The following is a 20,966-nucleotide window of genomic DNA, read 5'->3' as shown; positions in this document are numbered from 1 at the left end:
TCCTCCAGAGATTCCTTCAGGAATTCCTTCAGAGATTCCTTCAGGAATTCCTCCAGGGATTCCTTCAGAAATTCCTCCAGGGATTCCTTCAGGAATTCTTCCAGAGATTCCTTCAGGAATTCCTCGAGAGATTCCTTCAAGAATTCCTCGAGAGATTTCTTCAGGAATTCCTCCAGAGATTTCTTCAGGAATTCCTCCAGAGATTCTATCAGGAAATCCTCCAGAGATTCCTTCAGGAATTCCTCCAGAGATTCCTTCAGGAATTCCTCCAGACATTCCTTCAGGAATTCCTCCAGAGATTCCTTCAGGAATTCCTCCAGACATTCCTTCAGGAACTCCTCCAGACATTCCTTCAGGAATTCCTCCAGACATTCCTTCAGGAATTCCTCCAGACATTCCTTCAGGAATTCCTCCAGACATTCCTTCAGGAATTCCTCCAGACATTCCTTCAGGAATTCCTCCAGACATTCCTTCAGGAATTCCTCCAGAGATTCCTTCAGGAATTCCTCCAGAGATTCCTTCAGGAATTCCTCCAGAGATTCCTTCAGGAATTCCTCCACAGATTACTTCAGGAATTACTCCAGAGATTCCTTCAGGAATGCCTCCAGAGATTCCCTAAGGAATTCCTCCAGAGATTCCTTGAGGAATTCCTCCAGAGATTCCTTGAGGAATTCCTCCAGAGATTCTTTGAGGAATTCCTCCAGAGATTTCTTGAGGAATTTCTCCAGAGATTCCTTGAGGAATTCCTCGAGGGATTCCTTGAGGAATTCTTCCAGAGATTCCTTCAGGAATTCCTCCAGAGATTCCTTCAGGAATTCCTCCAGATATTTCTTCAGGCATTCCTCCAGAGATTTCTTCAGGAATTCCTCCAGAGATTCATTCAGGAATTCCTCCAGAGATTCCTTCAGGAACTCCTCCAGAGATTCCTTCAGGAACTCCTCCAGAGATTCCTTCAGGAACTCCTCCACAGATTCCTTCAGGAATTCCTCCAGAGATTTCTTCAGGAATTACTCCAGAAATTCATTCAGGAATTCCTCCAAAAATTCATTCAGGAATTCCTCCAGAAATTCATTCCGGAATTCCTCCAGGGATTTCTTCAGGAATTCCTCCAGAGATTCCTTCAGGAATTCCTCCAGAGATTCCTTCAGGAATTTCTCCAGAGATTCCTTCAGGAATTCCTCCAGAGATTCCTTCAGGAATTCCTCCAGAGATTCCTTCTGGAATTCCTCCAGAGATTCCTTCAGGAATTCCTCCAGAGATTCCTTCAGGAATTCCTCCAGAGATTCCTTCAGGAATTCCTCCAGAGATTCCTTCAGGAATTTCTCCAGAGATTCCTTCAGGAATTTCTCCAGAGATTCCTTCAGGAATTCCTCCAGAGATTCCTTCAGGAATTCCTCCAGAGTTTCCTTCAGGAATTCCTCCAGAGATTCCTTCAGGAATTCCTCCAGAGATTCCTTCAGGAATTCCTCCAGAGATTCCTTCAGGAATTCCTCCAGAGATTCCTTCAGGAATTCCTCCAGAGATTCCTTCAGGAATTCCTCCAGAGATTCCTTCAGGAATTCCTCCAGATTCCTTCAGGAATTCCTCCAGAGATTCCTTCAGGAATTCCTCCAGAGATTCCTTCAGGAATTGCTCCAGAGATTCCTTCAGGAATTCCTCCAGAGAATCCTTCAGGAATTCCTCCAGAGATTCCTTCAGGAATTCCTCCAGATTCCTTCAGAAATTCCTCCAGAGATTCCTTCAGGAATTCCTCCACGGATTCCTTCAGGAAATTCTCCAGGAATTGCTTCGTGAGTTTCTCCAGGGATTCCTTCAGGAAATGCTCCAGGGATTCCCTCAAGAATTCCTCCTGGGATTCCTTTATGAATTTCTCCAGGGAATCCTTCAGGAATTCCTCCAGGAATTCATTAAACAGGGGTTCCTGTAGAAACCCCTCCATATATTCCTTCAGGATTTGCTCCAGAGGTACCTTCCGAAATTTCTTCAGAGATTCCTTCAAGAATTTCCGAGGGATTCTTCCTGGAATTCTCCCAAGGATTCCTTCAAGAATTCTTCCAACGTTTCTTTCAGGAATTCATACAAAGATTCCTTCAGGCATTCCACCAAGGATTCATTAAGGAATTACTCAAGGACTCCTTCAGAAATTCGTCAAGGGATTTCTTCATATTTTTTTCGGGATTTTCTTCAGGAATTCTTCCAAGGATTCGTGGATTACTGCTAGGATTCCTCCAAAAATTCCGTCAGAGATTCCTTCATGAAATCATCCATGTTTCATTTCAGGAATTCTTCTAGGGTTTTCTTTAAAAAAATTTCCGGGGATTCCTTCGAAAATTCCTTCAGGGATTTATTAATAAATTCCTCAAGGGACTCCTTCAGAAATTCTTCCAGGGATCCGTTCAGAAAAGCCTCAAGAGATCATTTCATGAATTTCTTCCTCAAGAGGTTCTTTCAAAAAATCTTCAAGGAATCTCTTCAAGAGTTCTTTCAGTGATTCATTCAGGGATTTCTTAAGAACTCCTTCCGGAGATTCGTCCAGAAATGCTTCCAGGGGTTTGTTCTGGAATTTCTCCTGGGATTGGTGCATGAATTCCTCTAGAAATTTCCCCAGGGATTCCTTAAGGTATTTCTTCAGGAATTCCTTATTGCAGGGATTCTTCCAGAAAGTACTGAAGGGATTCCACCAGGAATTTCTGCATGGATTCCCACAGGAAGTTCTCCAGGGTTTCATTAGATTTTTTAGAGTTTTTTTTTCAGAGATTACTCCAGGGATTCCCTTAGGAGGTAATCCAGGAATTCCTATCGGAATTTCTCCAAGGATTGCTCAGGGATCCCCCGAAGATTGCATCAGCGATTTCTTCAACGATTTAACTGCAGTAGCTTCAATGGAAACGAGATTACCCACTAAGATAAGCTTTTTCAAGGTCCTGCAAGTTGGAAATTTTCTTAAGGTCCTGCAAGTTGGAAATTTTCTGCGCTTCCCGTTGAAGCAATTTTCTCAGCTGCAAAATGGTGTACTCTAGGCTTTTGACAGTTTTTTCGTTTGACGTGCTTCGCGATTCGCAAGCGTCCAGCTCATTTTGAATGGAAGCTTTTAGCTGCTTGGCTAGTTCTGTTAGTTGGGTGAACTCCTCCGCGTTGAACGGTTCGCTGGGTGTTAAAGAAATGCTTGATTTTTCTTGTAGTTCGTCTAGGAGTGTTTTTAATTCACGAAGTTTTATGTTCTGATTTATTTTGATTTTCTCCAAATTCGTGCTCCACTCTTCTCGCATCCCTTCTTGGTCATTTTTAATAGCCGCCACCTTGTCGTCACCGCTGTTGGCAAATATATCAAGTGAATCACAACAGATGCCTTCTAACTTCTCACAATCATTGCGCTCGTCTTTATCGCCAACGTTGACGGAATTGTCGCCAAGCATCTTCAAGGAATCGCTCAACCAGTTACAATGCCATCCATTCCCCGAGAGCATGACTGTGCTCAAGCTCGGAAACTGTTGACCAACATCCAAGCCATCGAAGTAAATCAAATCATTGGAGCTGACGTCCCATGTGGTCAGCGAGTCGAACTTCCACATGCTGACGTTGAACTTGGCGAGCCTATTGCCAGCGAACGAGAGATACTCAAGATTTGGCAAGTTGATCGCCCTTATCGCCTCTAGTTTGGTAATATGGTTGCGGCCAAGATTCAGCTTCGTCAAACTTTTCATCCGTTCAAAGACGCCAAAATCGATGGTTTCCAGTTGGTTATCTTCCAGCTGCAGTTCGATCAAATCCGTCAGCACTTCAAATCCGGCCAGATGCTTAAGCCGATTCCTTCGAAGATCCAATTTTTCCAGCAGGTACTTTCCTGTCGAGGATCCAAATTTGACCACGTGGATTTGATTGTCGGCAGCGGTCACTTCCAGCAAATCGGCCTTCAAGAATATCTCCCTCAACCCCAGTGGTCCCAGATGCAGCTTCTGGACGGACCCCAACTGATTGGACAGCTTCTCCCCGAAGGCCGTCAGATTGCCACCCTTGATTTGGAGTGAAGTTTTGCCACTGAGATCCGGTAATGAAATCTCGCCCGAAAGGCCATCCAGAGGGGCCAACGTTAACACTATGCAGTTCTTGGATTCCAATTTTTGACATCTTGATCCCAAGACCAACGACGTTTGGAAGGACAACGCCAAAACGAAGCTGGACAAAGAACACAAAGGGATGTTTCAATGGCAAGGAATTAAAATGAAACCGAAGGAAACTCTTACCAACAGAAGAGCTTCATATTGATCACTGTTTGCAACTAGGATGATAAGGAACAACTGAACGAGATGACTGAAGATCTGCGATTCAATGCTGATGAAAAAAAAAGTGATAAGAAACTCTGCAATCAGCAAACAGTGCTTAGGAAGACCTCTGTGGCCTTATACAATGTAATACATACAATATGATTCATTTCACATAGGTCTTCAGTAAAACTTTAGGTTTGCAGGGTTATTGCGGGATGTCGGCGTAACTAGAAAGTATGATTGCGTATCGTGTTGATTTTAAAGCTCCATGAATAACGTATTTAAAGATGCCAAACATTGCAACTTTTCGAAGTCCAACCAGTTTTAGGGAGGCTTCAAGAACCGTTTTAAAACCGTTTAACATCATTACGTGCTGACTGGCTGGATATATTGTAATTCTTTGCCTTCAGAAGGCAACCTCTAGAGTCTAGACTCTAGAGGCTCGCTAGCCTAAATTTTGGACAGTTAGGAACTAATTCTGTCAAAAAAAAAGCTTAAATCTCAAAGGTGTACGTCTGTGGAAAGCTTCGTTCAGTAGTTTCTTGAGGATGTTATGAAAGTGGTTTTGTCAAAATTCGTCAAATAAAGAAGTCCAGTTCAAAAAGGTTCGAGAGATTCTATTAGGGCTTCTTCAAGATTTTCTCCTGGGAAGCTTTTCCAAAAATGGCAAATATTTCTAGGAATTCCTCTATGATTGTTCCAGAAAAACCTCCACGGGTATCTTTCAGATATCCTCTAAGGATTCCAATTGTACTTATTTCAATGCTTTCTTCAGGAATACCTTCAGCAACATTAAAAAAAAAATCACGATGATTTTTTCAGGAGTTCTCCAAAAGATTCCTTTAGTAGTTTCCAGAGATCCCTTCAGGAATTTCACAAGGGATTACTGCAGAGATAAAGTCAGAAATTCCTTCAGGTATTCCTTCACGACTCCTACAGACATTGTTTTAGAAAATCTTCCAGAGATTGCTTCAGCAATGCATTCAAGGGGGAATTGCTTGGGAATTCCTCCAGGAATTCTTTCAGGGATTTTTCAAAGAATCTTTCAGAAATGTTCTAAGGATTTCTTCAAGAATTTCACCAAAGATTCCTGCGGGAATCCCCTCAGGAAATTCTACCGAGTTTTCTTCAGGAATTCGTCCAGAGATTCCTTCAGGGATCCTTCCATAAATTCCTACAGAGATTCCTTCACGACTTCCTCCTTGAATTCCTTTAGGAGTTGCTTAAGGGATTCCTTTACGAATGCCTACTGAATTTCTCCACTATTTTATATTTCAAATTTCTCCAGGGAATCTTTTAGGAATTCCTTCAGGGATTTCATCAAAAATTCCTTCAAAATTCCATAATAAATTATTTTGAAATTTTTTTTTGGAAGCTGTTCTTTAATTTTTCTTTTAGGTAATCTCTGCAGGTATTGTTTCAAGAAATTCTTCAAGGATTTCTTCGGAAATTTCTCCAGGGAAGCTCTTCCGCAGATTCAAACAGGATTTCATTCAGGGATTCCGTCAGCAATTCTTCTAGAGATTCCGTCAGGAATTTTAGAGATTTCGTCAAAAAAAATCTTCTAGGAATATCTCCAGGATGTTCTTAAGAAATTTCCTTGGAAATTCCTCTAAGTATTCTTTCAGGAATTCATTAATAGATTCCTTCAGAAATACCTTCAGGGATTCCTCTAGGATTTTTTCCAATGACAAATTCAGGATTGCTTCTGGGGTTCGTCCAGGAACTTCTCAAGAGTTTCCTTCAGGAATTTCTCCAAGAAATTCTCGAGGTATTTCCTCAGTGATTCTTCCTGGAATTTCTCCAGAAATTTTCAGAAAAGCAACTGCAGATTCTTTCAAAAAATTGTTTCAGGTATTCCCCCAGAAATTTATTCAGTATTAGCAGGTCCGGCAAACGTTGTATTGCCAAGCTGTGGTGGTTTGACAACTGTTGAGCTCATAACATCACCGCACTCTAGATTGGTTTTAATTCGATCGTGTTGATTTTCTTCCCAAGTCATGAAAAATCAGTGTTTCACCAATTTTCTTACTTTTTAAATTAATTTTCGTAACTTTTTTTACATATAAACACAGCCACCATGAATACAAATCTAACCGTGCAAGACTCATTCTGACTTTTGTTGCCTCAAAGGAATTTCAAACTCATTTATATATAACTAGCTGACCCGGCAAACTTCGTCTTGCCAATCTTGTGGTGGTTTGACAATTGTTAAGGTTATTGAAGCATGGCACTCTAGATTGGTTTCATTTCGATCATGTTGATTTTCTACCCAGGTCATGAAAAATCAGCATTTTGTAAAATTTCTTACTTTTCTAGTCAATTTTCGTAACTTTTTCTACATATAAACACAGCCAACATAAATACGAATCAAACCGTGCAAGAGTGATGTTGATCGGTTCACCCGTTCATGAGTTTTGTTGCCTCAAAGATAATTCAAACTCATTTTTATATATATAGATATATTATATATATAGATTTCCTCCAGGAATTGTTCAAGAGATTTCTTCCAGACTTCCTTCGGAGATCCTTTAAGGAGTGTATTGGAAATTTACTGTAAATGAACAAAATACTATATCTTGAAGCAAGGTTGATCTTTTTATTCCGGGTTTCTATCAAATCTTCACAATATAGTTAAGCTTAGAGCAGCCTGAAGAAATTTAGAAAATGTTTAGTATTATTGAAAATATGGTGGGATGAGAACACCACACAAAACAACAACAAAACACAATCTGTACAAATGCTATTTTTTTTCAACGTTTCAATAATTTGTAGTGAAAAAAATGTACGGGGAAAAGTCTGGAAAGTATTAAGTATGACAGATAATCCCCCAAGGTTTAGATTTTTTTTTGTGTTTGTGAATTTTAACTTAATGCTAATTCTTCAAACTCCCAAGGTTTAGAAAATGGTCTATCCCAAAAAAACACCTACATTTTGCTCGAACTTTGACGCTCTGTTTTAAATATCTTAAGAGGTTATAACATCCCGTTCTCTGGTAAAACAACTTCTTCAATAAATTTAAATACATACCCAATTGAAAAAATGCTAATTTTTAACTTTATGTATATTTTATTTACGTAATCGTTCTTTAAAAACGAATAAAAAAGAGTCTCTCAAAAAATAAACTTTTCTTTCATTTTTAAGAATTGCGCTGAAATGCGGGAATTTCCCTTAAAATGAAATATTTTCCTATAGAGTAAAGTGGGGCAAAAGTTCGAGTGGGGCAAGAGTTTCTTTTGAAGTTTTTGAGCCTAATTCAAATTACATCTTTCGGGTGTCAAGGTTGTTCGAAGCCTTTTTGAAAAAGAGTCTTTCACTCCAAAAATTATGAAAATTGATCAATATTTCGAAAAGTTATGACAAAATGTTGGTTTTTGATCAAAAAATTGTAATATCCGATGGTCCTTCCAACGCATGTAATGGAATTGTAATGAAATCGAATTCGATATTTTATTTTGAGGCGTATAACTAGGTATATTTTGAAGATGCTTTAGCATGAATAACTTTTTGCAAAAAAGATTTGGAAATCATATTTTATACATTGTGGGGCAAAAGTTCGAATTGTGGGGCAAGGATTCGAGTCATGTGGCAACTTTAGGTAAAACCAAGAAATTCTGCAAAATGTACATATTATCTCTAAAAATGATGGAATCAGTGAGAAAATTCGATGAAAGTCGAAAAAAAATGTTGTTTTATTTGAATTTGGCGGAAAACTACTAATTTTTGGTGAAGTAAATTTAACCCTGATTTGGGTAAAATCCAGATCGAACTTTAAAGTGTATTCCAGTTTCAACATCGAATATTAATTGGTTTTAGGTATTCCAATTACCAAAGTATCGAAATAGTGTGCTACGGTTAGCGAAATACCATAAACACTAGATTCGAACTTTTGCCCCAGTGGTGGGGCAAGAGTTCGAATTAGACACACACATACAAAAAGTGTTGTAACTCAAAATTGAAAATACATTTGGCGTAAGTTTGTTCAGCAAAATTTTAGCTCATGGATGGTAGAATCACTACACGGTATTCATTTATTTGTGTCTACTTAGCTTCCTTGGAAAAAAAAATGAATTTTCAACTAGGGTCGAACTTTTGCCCCACCTTACTCTACCATAAGCATTCTGGAAAAGAATATATTTGCGCAAAAATAAGAAAAAAATGAATATTTTCCCACAGTTTTCGCAATTTCAAACTTTTAGGAGGTGTCAAAAATTTTAAAAACAAATTTGTAATCTTTGAGATAAAAGTCCAAGTTTAATAATTATTTTTAGAAAATCAGAACTGCCATTTTTTAAAGCTTTACATAGTATCTCAAAAAAAAAAAATAGTTTAAGGCTGCTGTGAATATTTACAATTAATTTCCGATACACTCCTTAAATAATTTCTTCGTGGACTCCTGCATCCACACTCTCATTAAATAAATCGCATAATTTAAGTTCCACTCAATTATATAAACTGGTTCTATCTATTCGTACAGTATTAAAGTACCGAAATAGTTGCTATCAAAATTAGTTGAAAATTCTACATTAATCATTCACACTTAATCTGTTAGTACACTGGGTCAAATATTTGTCCAAAAGGAAACATCTTGTTTGACTCGATCGAATTTTCATTAGTGCCAAACTGATGTTGTTTCTTGAGTTCTTTCCTTGTCAAATATTTGACCCTGTGTACTTTAACCCTTAGAAAGTCTGGCTTTTAGTCCTTTATTGAAATTTTGAATAAATAATAAATAAATTTCAGAATTTCACATATGTTTTCGTAGAGAGGTTGAGAGATCAAAAACACTTGGAGTTTGGGGTTTGAGAAGATATGATGGAATACCTGGTTGTCCATTATTACCACAGTGCTTGGCGGAACATCGATACATACCTGAAAAGAAAATAAAAATAAAGTTTTAGAACAACTTGACTAGACAGAGTGCGGGGGGGGGTTATCAAGGGGTTCCAGAGGCGTTCCAAGAACTGCAGAGGCATTTGAGAAAACTTCAAGGGCGTTCCATGAGGGTTCTGGATCGTTCCAAGGAGTTTCAAGGGTATTTCAGCGTGTTTCAGGGTGTCAAGGGCATTCCAGGCGCTGAAATCCGCTTAAACTCCTTTATTAAGCGAATTTCAGCGGTGTTTCAGGAACTTCTGAGGCGTTCGTTTTAAAGGGGTATCAGGTGTATTTCAGGTCATTTCAGAGAGTTTCAGAGGCGTTCAAGGGGTTTTCAAGGGATTTCAGGAGCATTCCAGGGGATTTCAGCGGCTTTCCAGGGACTTCAGGGTTGTTACAGGGGTTTCAAGGGCGTTCTAGTAGGTTGCAGGGGCGTTCCAGGGGATTTCAGTGGCGTATCAGGGGTTTCATGGGTGTTGCGAGGGGTTTCAGGGGCGTTCCAGAAGATTTCAGCCGCGTTTCAGGAGATTTAAGGCTGTTCCAGATGGTTTCGAGAGTGTACCCGGTAGTGCCAAAGGCGTTCCTGGGGTTTAACATACGTTTCAGGGGAGTTCCAGGGGATTCCAGAGATTTCAGGAATGTTCTAGTCTAGGGGCTTTAGTGTGTTCTTCAGGGGGCTGCAGAGACATTGCAGGATTTTTAAAGCTGTTTCAGGAGCGTTCAGGGAGATTTCAGCTGCTTTTAAGGAGATTAAAGGCTGTTTCAGGGGGTATCGAAAGTACACCCGGTAGTTCCAGAGGTATTCCAAGGACTTTAAAGGAGTTTCAGGGGCGTTTCATGGGATTTCAGTGATTTTTAAGGGGCTGCAGGGGTATTTCAATAGGGCCCATATAGCCGAGGCGGTAAACGCACGGGTATTCAGCATGACCATGCTGAGGGTGACGGGTTCGATTCCCGGTCGGTCCAGGATCTTTTCGTAAAGGAAATTTCCTTGACTTCCTTGGGCATAGAGTATCTTCGTGCCTGCCACACGATATACGCATGCAAAATGGTCATTGGCAGAGGAAGCTCTCAGTTAATAACTGTGGAAGTGCTCATAGAACACTAAGCTGAGAAGCAGGCTTTGTCCCAATGAGGACGTTACGCCAAGAAGAGAGAGAGAGGGGTATTTCAGGCATGCTGTAGGGGTCTCAGGGGGTTGCAGAAGCGTTCCACGGGATTTCAGTGGCGTTCCCTCAATTCAACGGCAATGACTTCGAAACCTTTCTGCAATTCCCAGAAAATCCTTCATACGCCTCTGAAACATACCTGAAACCCCCTTGGAAGTTCTTTTGACCCCTTCGAAACCATTTTCAAACTCTCATGAAACTTAAAAATCGTTCTACATTAGGATGAGCTAACTTAAGTATGCGTTCATTATTTGGGTTGCCGCCATCCGATACAAATGCTTCAATTTCTCTTAGAAAGTGAAATTTAAGTAAACTCAAATTCAATAGGAAGCGTCAGAAATATACGATCACTGGATATTTTTCTACTACCGTGGAATAATGCACGGAAAAACAAATGAAAACGAAAATTCCAGTACAAAGTGTTCGACAATTGGCGAGATATTCTATCACATTTTAGTAACACTTTGAGCTCTTAGGAAATAAGCCTGACTTTGGATCCCTTGATCAGGAAGCACTGAGCTTTACCAATATAGTTGATACTGAACTGGTCGCGAACTGGGAAGCATAATCTAAGATGCCTTGAAAAACTTTGTCAAAGACCGCAAAGCGATCCGATGTTTGTAAAAATAATGTAATCCCGGGTAGACGCGAATATCATAATCATATCTCAAAACGATCAAATTTTGATGTCATTTGACGTTCTACAGCCCAGATCTGCCCAGATATTAGTTTGATCTTATAATATCCAAATGAGATATTATTATGTTCTTCCCCTTACTAATTTTTGATCTTATTTTTGATCTTTTATCTCTTATGTCAAACAAACCAATAGCTAATTATGATCTTGAGTACTTCACTGAGTAATATCTAATGATGATATTGATTTGAATTTTTCTTCTACTCGGGATCTTCATTTGAGCCAATGAACGAATTGCATAGACGCGACATTTTTCAATTCAAATGATTCAATTTTGCTCATGGATGAGCTTCTAACTGTAAATGTTCTTCATGTTATTTGTATTTCAATATTCTTCACCTAGCATTTGAAAAGGGCGTATCAAAATACCTAATGATATTTTTCAAAAAAATATGACTCGAAAATGGTTTGTTGGACTAAAATGATGTCTTCGGAGATATTTGAGGATATTTGAAGAACTTTTAGAAAAAAAATACACTGAAAATAATATCCGTTGCGGATCTATGTTACATGTCAAATAATTTCAAACACCTTACAAAAAAGGTAACAACTTTTGGGATCTTTTATAACAATATTTTTACGTACAAGTTCCAATGGAAAAACTGTGCAAGTATTTTTCCTACCTTGAACCATGCTTGTTTAGCAAATTTATTAATAAAAAAAAAAATAAAATAAATAAGAGTTGTGTAAATGCTGGCTGAAAGCTGTAAAACAGTTGACAAAAATCTCGAATACTATTTCACAAGGTCGCATACATTATTCTTAATTTTATTATTTTTTTTTATTCTTTGTAAATTAAGTTTGATTAGATGTAGGAAGAAAATTAGCGTTTTTTTATTAGATCCTGTACGTAGAACCTATTTTTGATATAAAAAATCGAAAATTGATTGCTTTTGCATGCTTTGAAAATGAAAGAAAAATAAAAGATCGAGAAAAAATAGTTAGAAGTTTTTGACCATCCTAGGCTACTTATCAAATTAAGAGGCTGCAAGTGAGCTTCCTACAGAAAAATAATAAAAAAAACCGATGGGCAAATTTTCTGAAAAATTAAAATTATATCATATCTAATATAGATCCGCGATGAACATTACTCTCAATCTTGTACCGACTTTTCGAACCCTCTAAGCAGAATACCCTCTTCGAATGAGTGTAATCAGTTTCGTACCCTTTAATTCCGCCCTATGTTGCTTATCCTTTGACAGATACGCGTATTTCGACTACCACTTGTAATCTTCCTCAGTGTCAGTTATCCTCACTCCTGAATCTCTGTTCTCATTCTGCACTATTCTAAATTCTGAAAACTTGACCCATCTAAGATTGGCTTTCAACTTACTCTCAACTCGTATGTTTACTTTCAACCAGTTCGATGACTCACTCTCGATCGAATCTCAACTCACTCTCAGCCTATTCTCACTCTAAACATGGTATCAGCTTACTTTTGATTTACTCTCGTCTCATTTTTTACTGAACTCCCTTTCCATTTATCCTTGGCTCCCTGTCAATTCATTCTCCATGGATACTATATTCTTCCGCGGATGGCTCACTCCTTACTCACTTTTGTCCCAATCTCAAAACGTTATCAACCCATTCTCACTCTAACCTTGTTTCCAACTCACTGTTGTTCTCTTTTGACTTGTTTTGACTCATCTATGAATCGTTTTCAATTGACGTTTAACCTCAACTCGTTTCCAACTAATTTTGGATTCACCCTCACTTTCAGCTCATTCTCCTTTCATTCTGACTCTGTACTACTTATTTTTAACTTTTTCTGACTCATCTGACTCACTCTAAACTCGCATGGTCTACTTCACTATCATCCAAACCGAAGGCTCACTCTCGATCGAATCTCAACCCACTCTCAGCTCATTCTCACACTAAACTCATTTCAAAATTAACCCTCAGTTTACTTTTGATTGAATCAAAGATTCACTTTCAACTCCTTTATTTGATTTCCTCTCAGATTTATTCTCAACTTCATCTAAATTCTCTTTTGATTCAGTGTCGTCTTTCTCATTTTCAACAACAATCGACTACACTATCAAATCACTTTTAATTTACTGAACGACCTTTTCATTTACCCTTGGCTCTTTTTCAATTCATTCTCCGTAGATTGATTCTTCCTCGGACGGCTTACTCTCAGCTCACTTTTGTCTCAATCTCAAAACATTGCCAAACCATTCTCACTCTAAACTTATTATCAACTCACTGTTGTTCTCTCATGACTTGTTTTGACTCGTCTATGAATCGCCTTCAATTCACATCAATATCAACTCAATTTCGATTCGCCTCAACTCGTTTTCAGTTAATTTTGGATTCACCCTCAATGTACCTTCAGCTCACTGTCTTCTCAATCTGACTCTGCACTCACTCCTGAATAAGTTTGATTTTACTGTTAACTTGTTCTGACTCATCTGAGATCGACTTTCAACTCACTCTCAACTCGCACCGTCTACTTCACTATCATCATCCAAATAGAGGGCTCACTCACGATCGTATCTCAACACACTCTCAGCTCATTCTCACTCTAAACTCATTTTTAAACTCACACATGGTTTACTTTCGATTCAATCTAAGATTCACTTTTAACTCATTAATTTGATTCCCTCTCAGATTTGTTCGCAACTTCTTCTAAATTCGATTTTGATTCAGTGTCAAAATTCTCGCTTTCAACTCACTTTTAGCTACAGTCAATCGACTACATAGTTATTAACTCACCTTTGATTTACTTTTAACTCATTTTTTACTGAAAAAATACTCTCTTTTCATTTATACTAGGCTTTTTTTCAACTGATTTTCCCACGGACGGCTCACTCTTAGCTCACTTTTGTCTCAAACTCAAAACATTGTCAACCCACGCTCACTATAAAATTGTTTTCAGCTCACTGTTGTTCTCTCTTGCTTTGTTTTACTCATCCACGAATCGCTTGCAATTCACATCACGATCAACTCAAATTCGATTAAACTCGAATCGTTTTCAACTAAATTTTGACTCACCTTCAGCTCAATCTCTTCTCATTTCAACTCACTGTTGACTTAGTTTTCCTTTTCTCTTATTTTGTTTTATGAATCATTTTCAATACATCTCACTTTCAGGTCACTGTCGATTCTTCCTGAAGACATTTTCAACTAATTTTGAATTTATTCGCTATGTAGCTTCAACTCACTCTCTATTCATTCTCACTCTTTGCTCACTTAAGATGAGCTTGTGATTCACCTTCAACGAGTTGTGACTCATCTAAGATAGGCTTTTTAACCCACTCTCCTCAAATCACGTTCGTCTGCTTCACTATCAACCAAATCAAGGATTCCCTCTCGATGCACTTTCAACTCACACTGTGCTCATTCTCACTTTAAACTGATTTTGAAACTCACTCACTACTTACTTCTAATTTAATTCATGAATTGATGATCAATCTTTTTTGATTGCCTACTTAACTATCGACTCACTCTTAATTCACTCCGTACTAATTCGGAATTCCCTCTTGATTGTGTCTCAACTCACTCTCTTCTGATTCTCACATTAAATCCACTTTTAGCTCACCCCTAACTATCTTTTAAATCACCCTTAATATGTTATGGCTCATTTTACTCTTACTTTGATAGTTGCTCATTTTCGTATTAAATTTCTGTTAATTCTGAGCTCATTTTTGCATCACTTCGAATACATGTTGACTTATTTTAAATTTGACATCTATTCGCTATCCACTCATACGTCTACCTCAATCTGAATCCCTCTCGAGGAGAAGTCGAGAGTTAAAAAACGATATGAGTGGGAATAAAATCTTAGATTGGATCAAAAATAAACCGAGAGAGAGAGTTCTAAATGAGAATGAGCTGAGAGTGAGTTGATCGTGAGTGAGCCCTCGAATTGGTTGCCTGGTTTGCTCTCGGTTTAGTCTCAGTGATTCTCGCTCTAAACCCAATTTCGAAAAAATTAGGCAACACATTGTTAGCCTAATTTGTCTTATTCGCGATTCACTTCGAAGTCGCTCTCGACTCACACGGTCGACAAATGTCCCAAATGGAAGATAACGTGCCTCCGGAGCTGGCCTTCTGACTTATTATCAATTCTCGCTACTCATTTTCACTCCGAAGCATTTTCAACTCTCACTCCACTTACTTTTGATTTACTCCTAGGCTTTATTAACTCATCTTTGATTCACTTTTAACTCACGTCATTTTTGATTCATTCTCGACTCATACTTAACGTTTTCTGGATTCGCTTCGATTCAGTTTCAACTCACATTGCCCATCTCACAACCGTCTCAATGTGGATGATGCACACTTAATTGATACTTATGTAATTTTCTACTAATTAAAGATTCGTTTTAGAATAATTCTCCACTCGCTATCTGTTCATTCTGACTCCAAACATATTTTCAACTCGCTTTCGGCTTTTTTGGCTCATCAAAGGGTCACCTTCTACTCACTTTCTACTCACATGATCTCAACTCTTTTTAATGACTTGCTTTTTTATTTACTCTCATCCCATTCTTCACTCTTTTTCCTATCGATTTCAGCTCACTGCCTTACTTTTGACTCATCAATAGTTCATCTTTTGCTCACTTTCTACTCACATGGTCTCACCTCACTTATGACTTGCTCTTTTATTTACTCCCTTCTCACTCTTTACTCATTTCATTTCTAGATTCAACTCTCTGCCTTACTCACTTGATCTCGACTCACTTGAGACTTGTATTTTTTAATTATTCTCATCTCTCTTACTAATTTTTTACTCATTAAAGGTTCACCTTCTGTTCACTTTCTACTTACATGATCTAAACTTGTATAGACTCATCAATGATTCATTTTCTGCTCACTTTCTGCTCACATGGTCTCAACTCACTTATGACTTGCTTTTTTATTCACTCTCATCGCACTCTTTACTTATTTTCCTTTCACTCTCAGGTAGTGAGTCTAACTTTTGACTCATCAGAAGTTCATCTTTTGCTTACTATCTCCTCACACGCTTTTAACTCATCAAAAGTACATCTTTTTCTCAGTTTCTACTCACATCAACTTGTATTTACTCATCAAAGGTTCATCTTCTGCTTAATTTTATACTCACATGGTCTCATCTCACATACGACTTGAATTTTTATTCACTCTCATCTCATCATGCATCTCACTCTTTACTCATTTTATTTTCAATCTCAACTCACTGACAAACTTTTGACTCAAAAATTCATCTTCTACTCACTTTCTACTCACATGCTTTCAACTCATCAAAAGTTCATCTTCTGCTCACTTTCTACTCACATGCTTTTAACTCATCTACAGTCCATCTTCTACTTACATTCTCTTCACATGCTTTCAACTCTCATCGCACTCTTTACTTATTTTCCTTTCAAACTCACGCAGTGAGTCTAACTTTTGACTCATCAGAAGTTCATATTTCTGCTCACTTTCTACTTACATGGTCTGAACTTTTATTGGCAGTGAGTCTAACTTTTGACTCATCAGAAGTTCATTTCCTGCTCACTTTCTGCTCACATGGTTTCAACTCTCTTATGACTTGCTTTTTTATTCACTCTCATCGCACTCTTTACTTATTTTCCTTTCCACCTCAGGCAGTGATATTACTTTCTGACTCATAAGAAGTTAATCTTCTGCGTACTTTCTCCTTACATACTTTCAACTCATCAAAAGTTCATCTTTTTCTCACTTTCTACTCACATCAACTTGTATTTACTCATCAAAGGTTTATCTTCTGCTTAATTTTATCCTCACATGGTCTCATCTCACTTACGACTTGCATTTTTAGTTACTCTCATCTCACCATGCATCTCACTCCACTCATTTTATTTTCAATCTCAACTCACTTCTGACTCAAAAATTCATCTTCTACTCACTTTCTACTCACATGCTCACTGGATAACTCACACTGAGGAAGAAATACGCATATCTGTCAAAGGATAAGCAACATAGGGCGGAATTAAAAGGTACGAAACTGATTACACTCATTCGAAGATTACTCTCAGTGTATTTTTTCATCGAAAGGTCCTTCAATCATCTTCGAAGGCATCATTTTAATCCAACAAACCGTTTTCGAGGTATAATTTTTTGAAGAAGAAGATTGGGTATTTTTCATACGCCCTTTCCAAAAGTTAGGTGAAGAATATGGCAAAACAAATAACATGAAATACATTTTCAGAGCTTCTAATAAATACATGACCAAAATTTCAATTGAATTGAAAAAGGTCGCGTCTATGCGATTCGTGCGATGAGCTGGAAATGCTCCAAAGTTATACAAGAATATTCGGTAGGATTTTAACATGCAACGCATCAGGACTTGTATATCATGTTGAAAATGTCAACTCGAATGAGGTGACCCGCCGTGTAAATTAGATGAAGAGTCACTGCATTGAGCTCTTTCGGTAGTCCCTAGCCTTGAGATACAGACTTTTGATATGATTGATGTATATCTAAAAGAATCATTATCTAAAATTTAAAATAAGGCATTTTTTTTTTTCAAAATAAGGGATTTCAACCTACTTGATTGAACAGGGAAATTTCGTAGAAAGGTTCAAAGTATAGGTCTTAGAAAAAAAAATGTGTACTCACATACAAAAATGTCTTTCGTTGACAGAATTGAATAATGCTTGCTTTGTGATATAAACGAAATATAATGTAAAACCATTCAGTTATTGCAGTAAACAGTAAAACGACCGATAATAAAAACAACACCATAAAGCCAAATTACATAAGGACCCCATAACTCACCAACATAGGCGGATACGACTTGCAGCTCGAAGCAGTTCCCGGCGTCCACCGCCGCAATTGGTCGTTTCCCACCATCATCACTCGCACCATCTGGGACCGATGCCGATGATGTCACCGTTGTCGTAGCCGTCGTCGTCGTCGTAGCCCCATTGGTTCGATTTTTCCTCCGTGGAGGCACATCTGGCCTCCCACCACTTTCCGGATCTGATGCTGCACCATCGGCGACACTTGCGTCGACTACGGTAGTGACACTGCCATCGGGTTGACGAACCCGACAGGCACTAAGATGCACCAGGCGACCCTTGAGATCGAGAAGCGGAGTTGGGATCGCCGCCGATGCGATCGAAACCGAGCTAGTTTTCCGTGGCGGCGCAGGCTCGCCGGAGTTTTCGTAGAATGGTTCTTCTTGATGAGGTGGGCAAGAGGTCGACGTTGGTGATGAGGACGATGCTTGGGGTTCGCCGAGATATAGTTGTGAGGATGACGATATGAACACTTCCCCTACGGCACGGGGTCTTCTTTTGCGCGGAACGGTCGACGTGTTTGGCAACCCGAGGGCCATGGTTGCCATCAGTTCACATTTTTGTTCGGGTTGTTTGATATTAAGACACTGAGGGTTTTACTTTCTAGGCGTAAAATATAACGTTGGTAAGCAGTTTGAAGCGTTTCACTTGACTATGGCTGTTTAAAAAGTTTTAAACACACTTTTTCTACAAATACGGGTCACTTTTCTTACGTACAATAATGGGCTGAGCACAACATACAGATTGAAGGTCTCTTTGAGATGATACAGACATCACTAAAATCGTCCACCGACACTCTTAGAACTATTCAACCCGATCAACGATCAGCAGCATGTTCCACAACGCATCAGCAGCCTCGTTAGAAACCACCACAACTGGATGCGTCGTTCTCTAAACGACAAAATAATTATCCGCCAATTAGTCACTTCCCTTCTGCGCTGCCGACGTCGTCGCCGGACGGCAAGACCCACAGTGCAATGCGAATCGTTCGGAGCCAACTTGGCCATCACGCTCGTGACCTCACCACCAGATATTTGAATCCGCTCTGTAAGCTCAAATTATCATCCATCATCATCATCAAAACCGTGCGCCTGCGCCTGCGGTGTGCGCGGCAATTCTAGAACAACATTTGAAAAGGGCGGAACAACCATTGCGAACTTCGGCTCCATGCAAACCCTTCCCAGTAAGCGGATGGAGCTGACTTCTCTCGTCCAGTTAACGGAATCAGTTTGTATGAACGAGTGTAAACGGCTGTTGCGCCGTTCTCACATGTTAGTCCAGAATTGCGTTGCATCGTTTCCACCCGCACACCTAAATTTCCAACGGTTACCTACGTCGACGCGCAAAGTTGCAGAATTATAGCGGGGTATCTAATGCGTGCCACGTGATTTATGTGACATCTACCAACAGTTCTACCTAGAGCAGCGGATAGTGGTAATGTGATCGTTAGATCTCATGGGTCACAGTGCGGGATCGCTGTCTCTCGCACGATGCAGGCAGGTACGCGGTGTTTCTTGGAGGTCGTCACGTCATTTTGCTGGCCCATTTGTAAAACAAACAACAATGGTAATTTCTTAATTTACCACCTAGTTGTCAAGTACGGTAGTATGTCTGTTGGTGATGTGGTAGTATTTTGCTGTGTCCGGCCATTTGGCCGACTGTTGTTTGGCTGAATGCCGTTTGGCCGAATTATGATCAAAAGAGTTCAGAGGAACTTTTTGACATTTATAACTTCCAATATGATCATCTGAAATATAGCCTTCTTTTAATCATACGCTTCTCTTTCTAGTTTTGACATACAGGGATTAGTTTGCATTGAAACTGCCAATATTTTATCAAAGTTTTTTTCCCTTTTTTGAATCACAGACTCTTCTTTCGAGTTATACTGATGCGAGGATGCCACTGTTCCTTAAGTTGCTTAAGTTCATCATCCACTTTTCGGCCAAACGGCATTCGGTCAAATTACCTTTTGGCCAAGTGGTATTTGACCAAACGGAATTCGGCCAAATAGCGTTCGGCCAAATGACCCGGCACCGTATTTTGCAGTCCTATGAAATCTTTGCAGTTGAGCACATCACGTTCGTTTCAAAGTTTCAGAACATTTGAAAACAGAGTTGAGTTTATCATGGATAACGAGATAACTCCATGGGACCAGGGCATTTTTTTTATTATCGTACAACACTTTCATAAAACATTTTTGTTTGTACGATGCTTCGTTCTTGAGTTATGATTTTTCAAAGAAAAGGCTCACATGACACATTTGGACATTTTTCAACAAAATTGTCCATAACTCAAAAACGGAAAAAAGTGCATTCGAAAAATTTCAGCGATTAAAGCTTATGAAATAACGTTCTCAAAAATATTTTTTTTTTAATTTCCACGAATTCGGGCGTTGTTTGTCCGGCTTCTCTTTACGAATTTTCTCAATTGTGGAAAATGAGGTGGAAAACTTTTTCCAGTTCATATTTTTATTGATTTCTGAGAAAATTTGCTTCCGTTTTTCTAAAAAAACTTTGTTTCTATGAATGATGATTCGTTCTTGAGTTATGATTTTTCAAAGTAGTGTCAGGGGAAAACAAAAAAAATCCACCAGAGTTTTCCGGAAAAATAGGCGACCCTGATTTTTTCTCAATTTTTTTTGATCGTATATCCATGAGCCCTGCCTGTGGAAAAAGTTTCATGAAAATCTGAGACCCTTCAGCCCAAACCCGTACGGACATGAAAAAAAATGCCCACTAGCCGCACGACCACGAAGCCACAAACCGTGTTTGAGGGAGTGTCAGGATGTTCTCAGAGGTCGCAGGGGGACTCAAGAGGGGTGTTTCAGGGGGTCTCAGAAGCATTTCAAGGGGGGCCCTAGCGGGTTTCAGGCGATACCGTGAGGTATCAGAGGCGTTTAAGGGGGTCTCAGTGGCGTTCAAAATATGGAATTTTACTAAAATTCTAATTGCTAACCAATTTTCAATCTCTTATGGTAAACAGAAAGCGCTGAATATAGTATCTTCCAATCGTCTAAACACATTTTTTTTGCGTCAGATTGATGGAAGTTGAGTTATTGGTGAGTCCTCCTCTCCTCTTCTTGGCGTAACGTCCTCACTGGGACAAAGCCTGCTTCTCAGCTTAGTGTTCTATGAGCACTTCCACAGTTATTAACTGAGAGCTTCCTCTGCCAATGACCATTTTGCATGTGTATATCGTGTGGCAGGCACGAAGA

The 20,966-nt window shown here is 39.0% G+C and overlaps 1 protein-coding gene and 1 non-coding gene across 3 annotated transcripts in view; both read right to left on the bottom strand.

Annotated features, from left to right (window-relative positions):
- Window positions 1-20,966, bottom strand: part of LOC109418038 (uncharacterized) — a 462,219-nt gene that overhangs the window by 84,879 nt on the left and 356,374 nt on the right. The window lies entirely within an intron of this gene.
- Window positions 1,423-17,868, bottom strand: LOC109418117 (leucine-rich alpha-2-glycoprotein). The gene is made up of 3 exons (XM_019692308.3): window positions 17,730-17,868; window positions 4,245-9,137; window positions 1,423-4,176 (listed from the first exon to the last, which is right to left on the bottom strand). Exons 2-3 carry the CDS (start codon window positions 4,259-4,261, stop codon window positions 2,895-2,897), a joined length of 1,299 nt encoding a protein of 432 aa, XP_019547853.2. The 5' UTR covers window positions 4,262-9,137; window positions 17,730-17,868; the 3' UTR covers window positions 1,423-2,894.

Source organism: Aedes albopictus, chromosome 2, assembly GCF_035046485.1.
Source record: "Aedes albopictus strain Foshan chromosome 2, AalbF5, whole genome shotgun sequence".
Lineage (NCBI taxonomy): Eukaryota > Metazoa > Arthropoda > Insecta > Diptera > Culicidae > Aedes > Aedes albopictus.
Note: the sequence above shows the minus strand (reverse complement) of the source record. Positions and strands in the feature narration are given on the sequence as shown.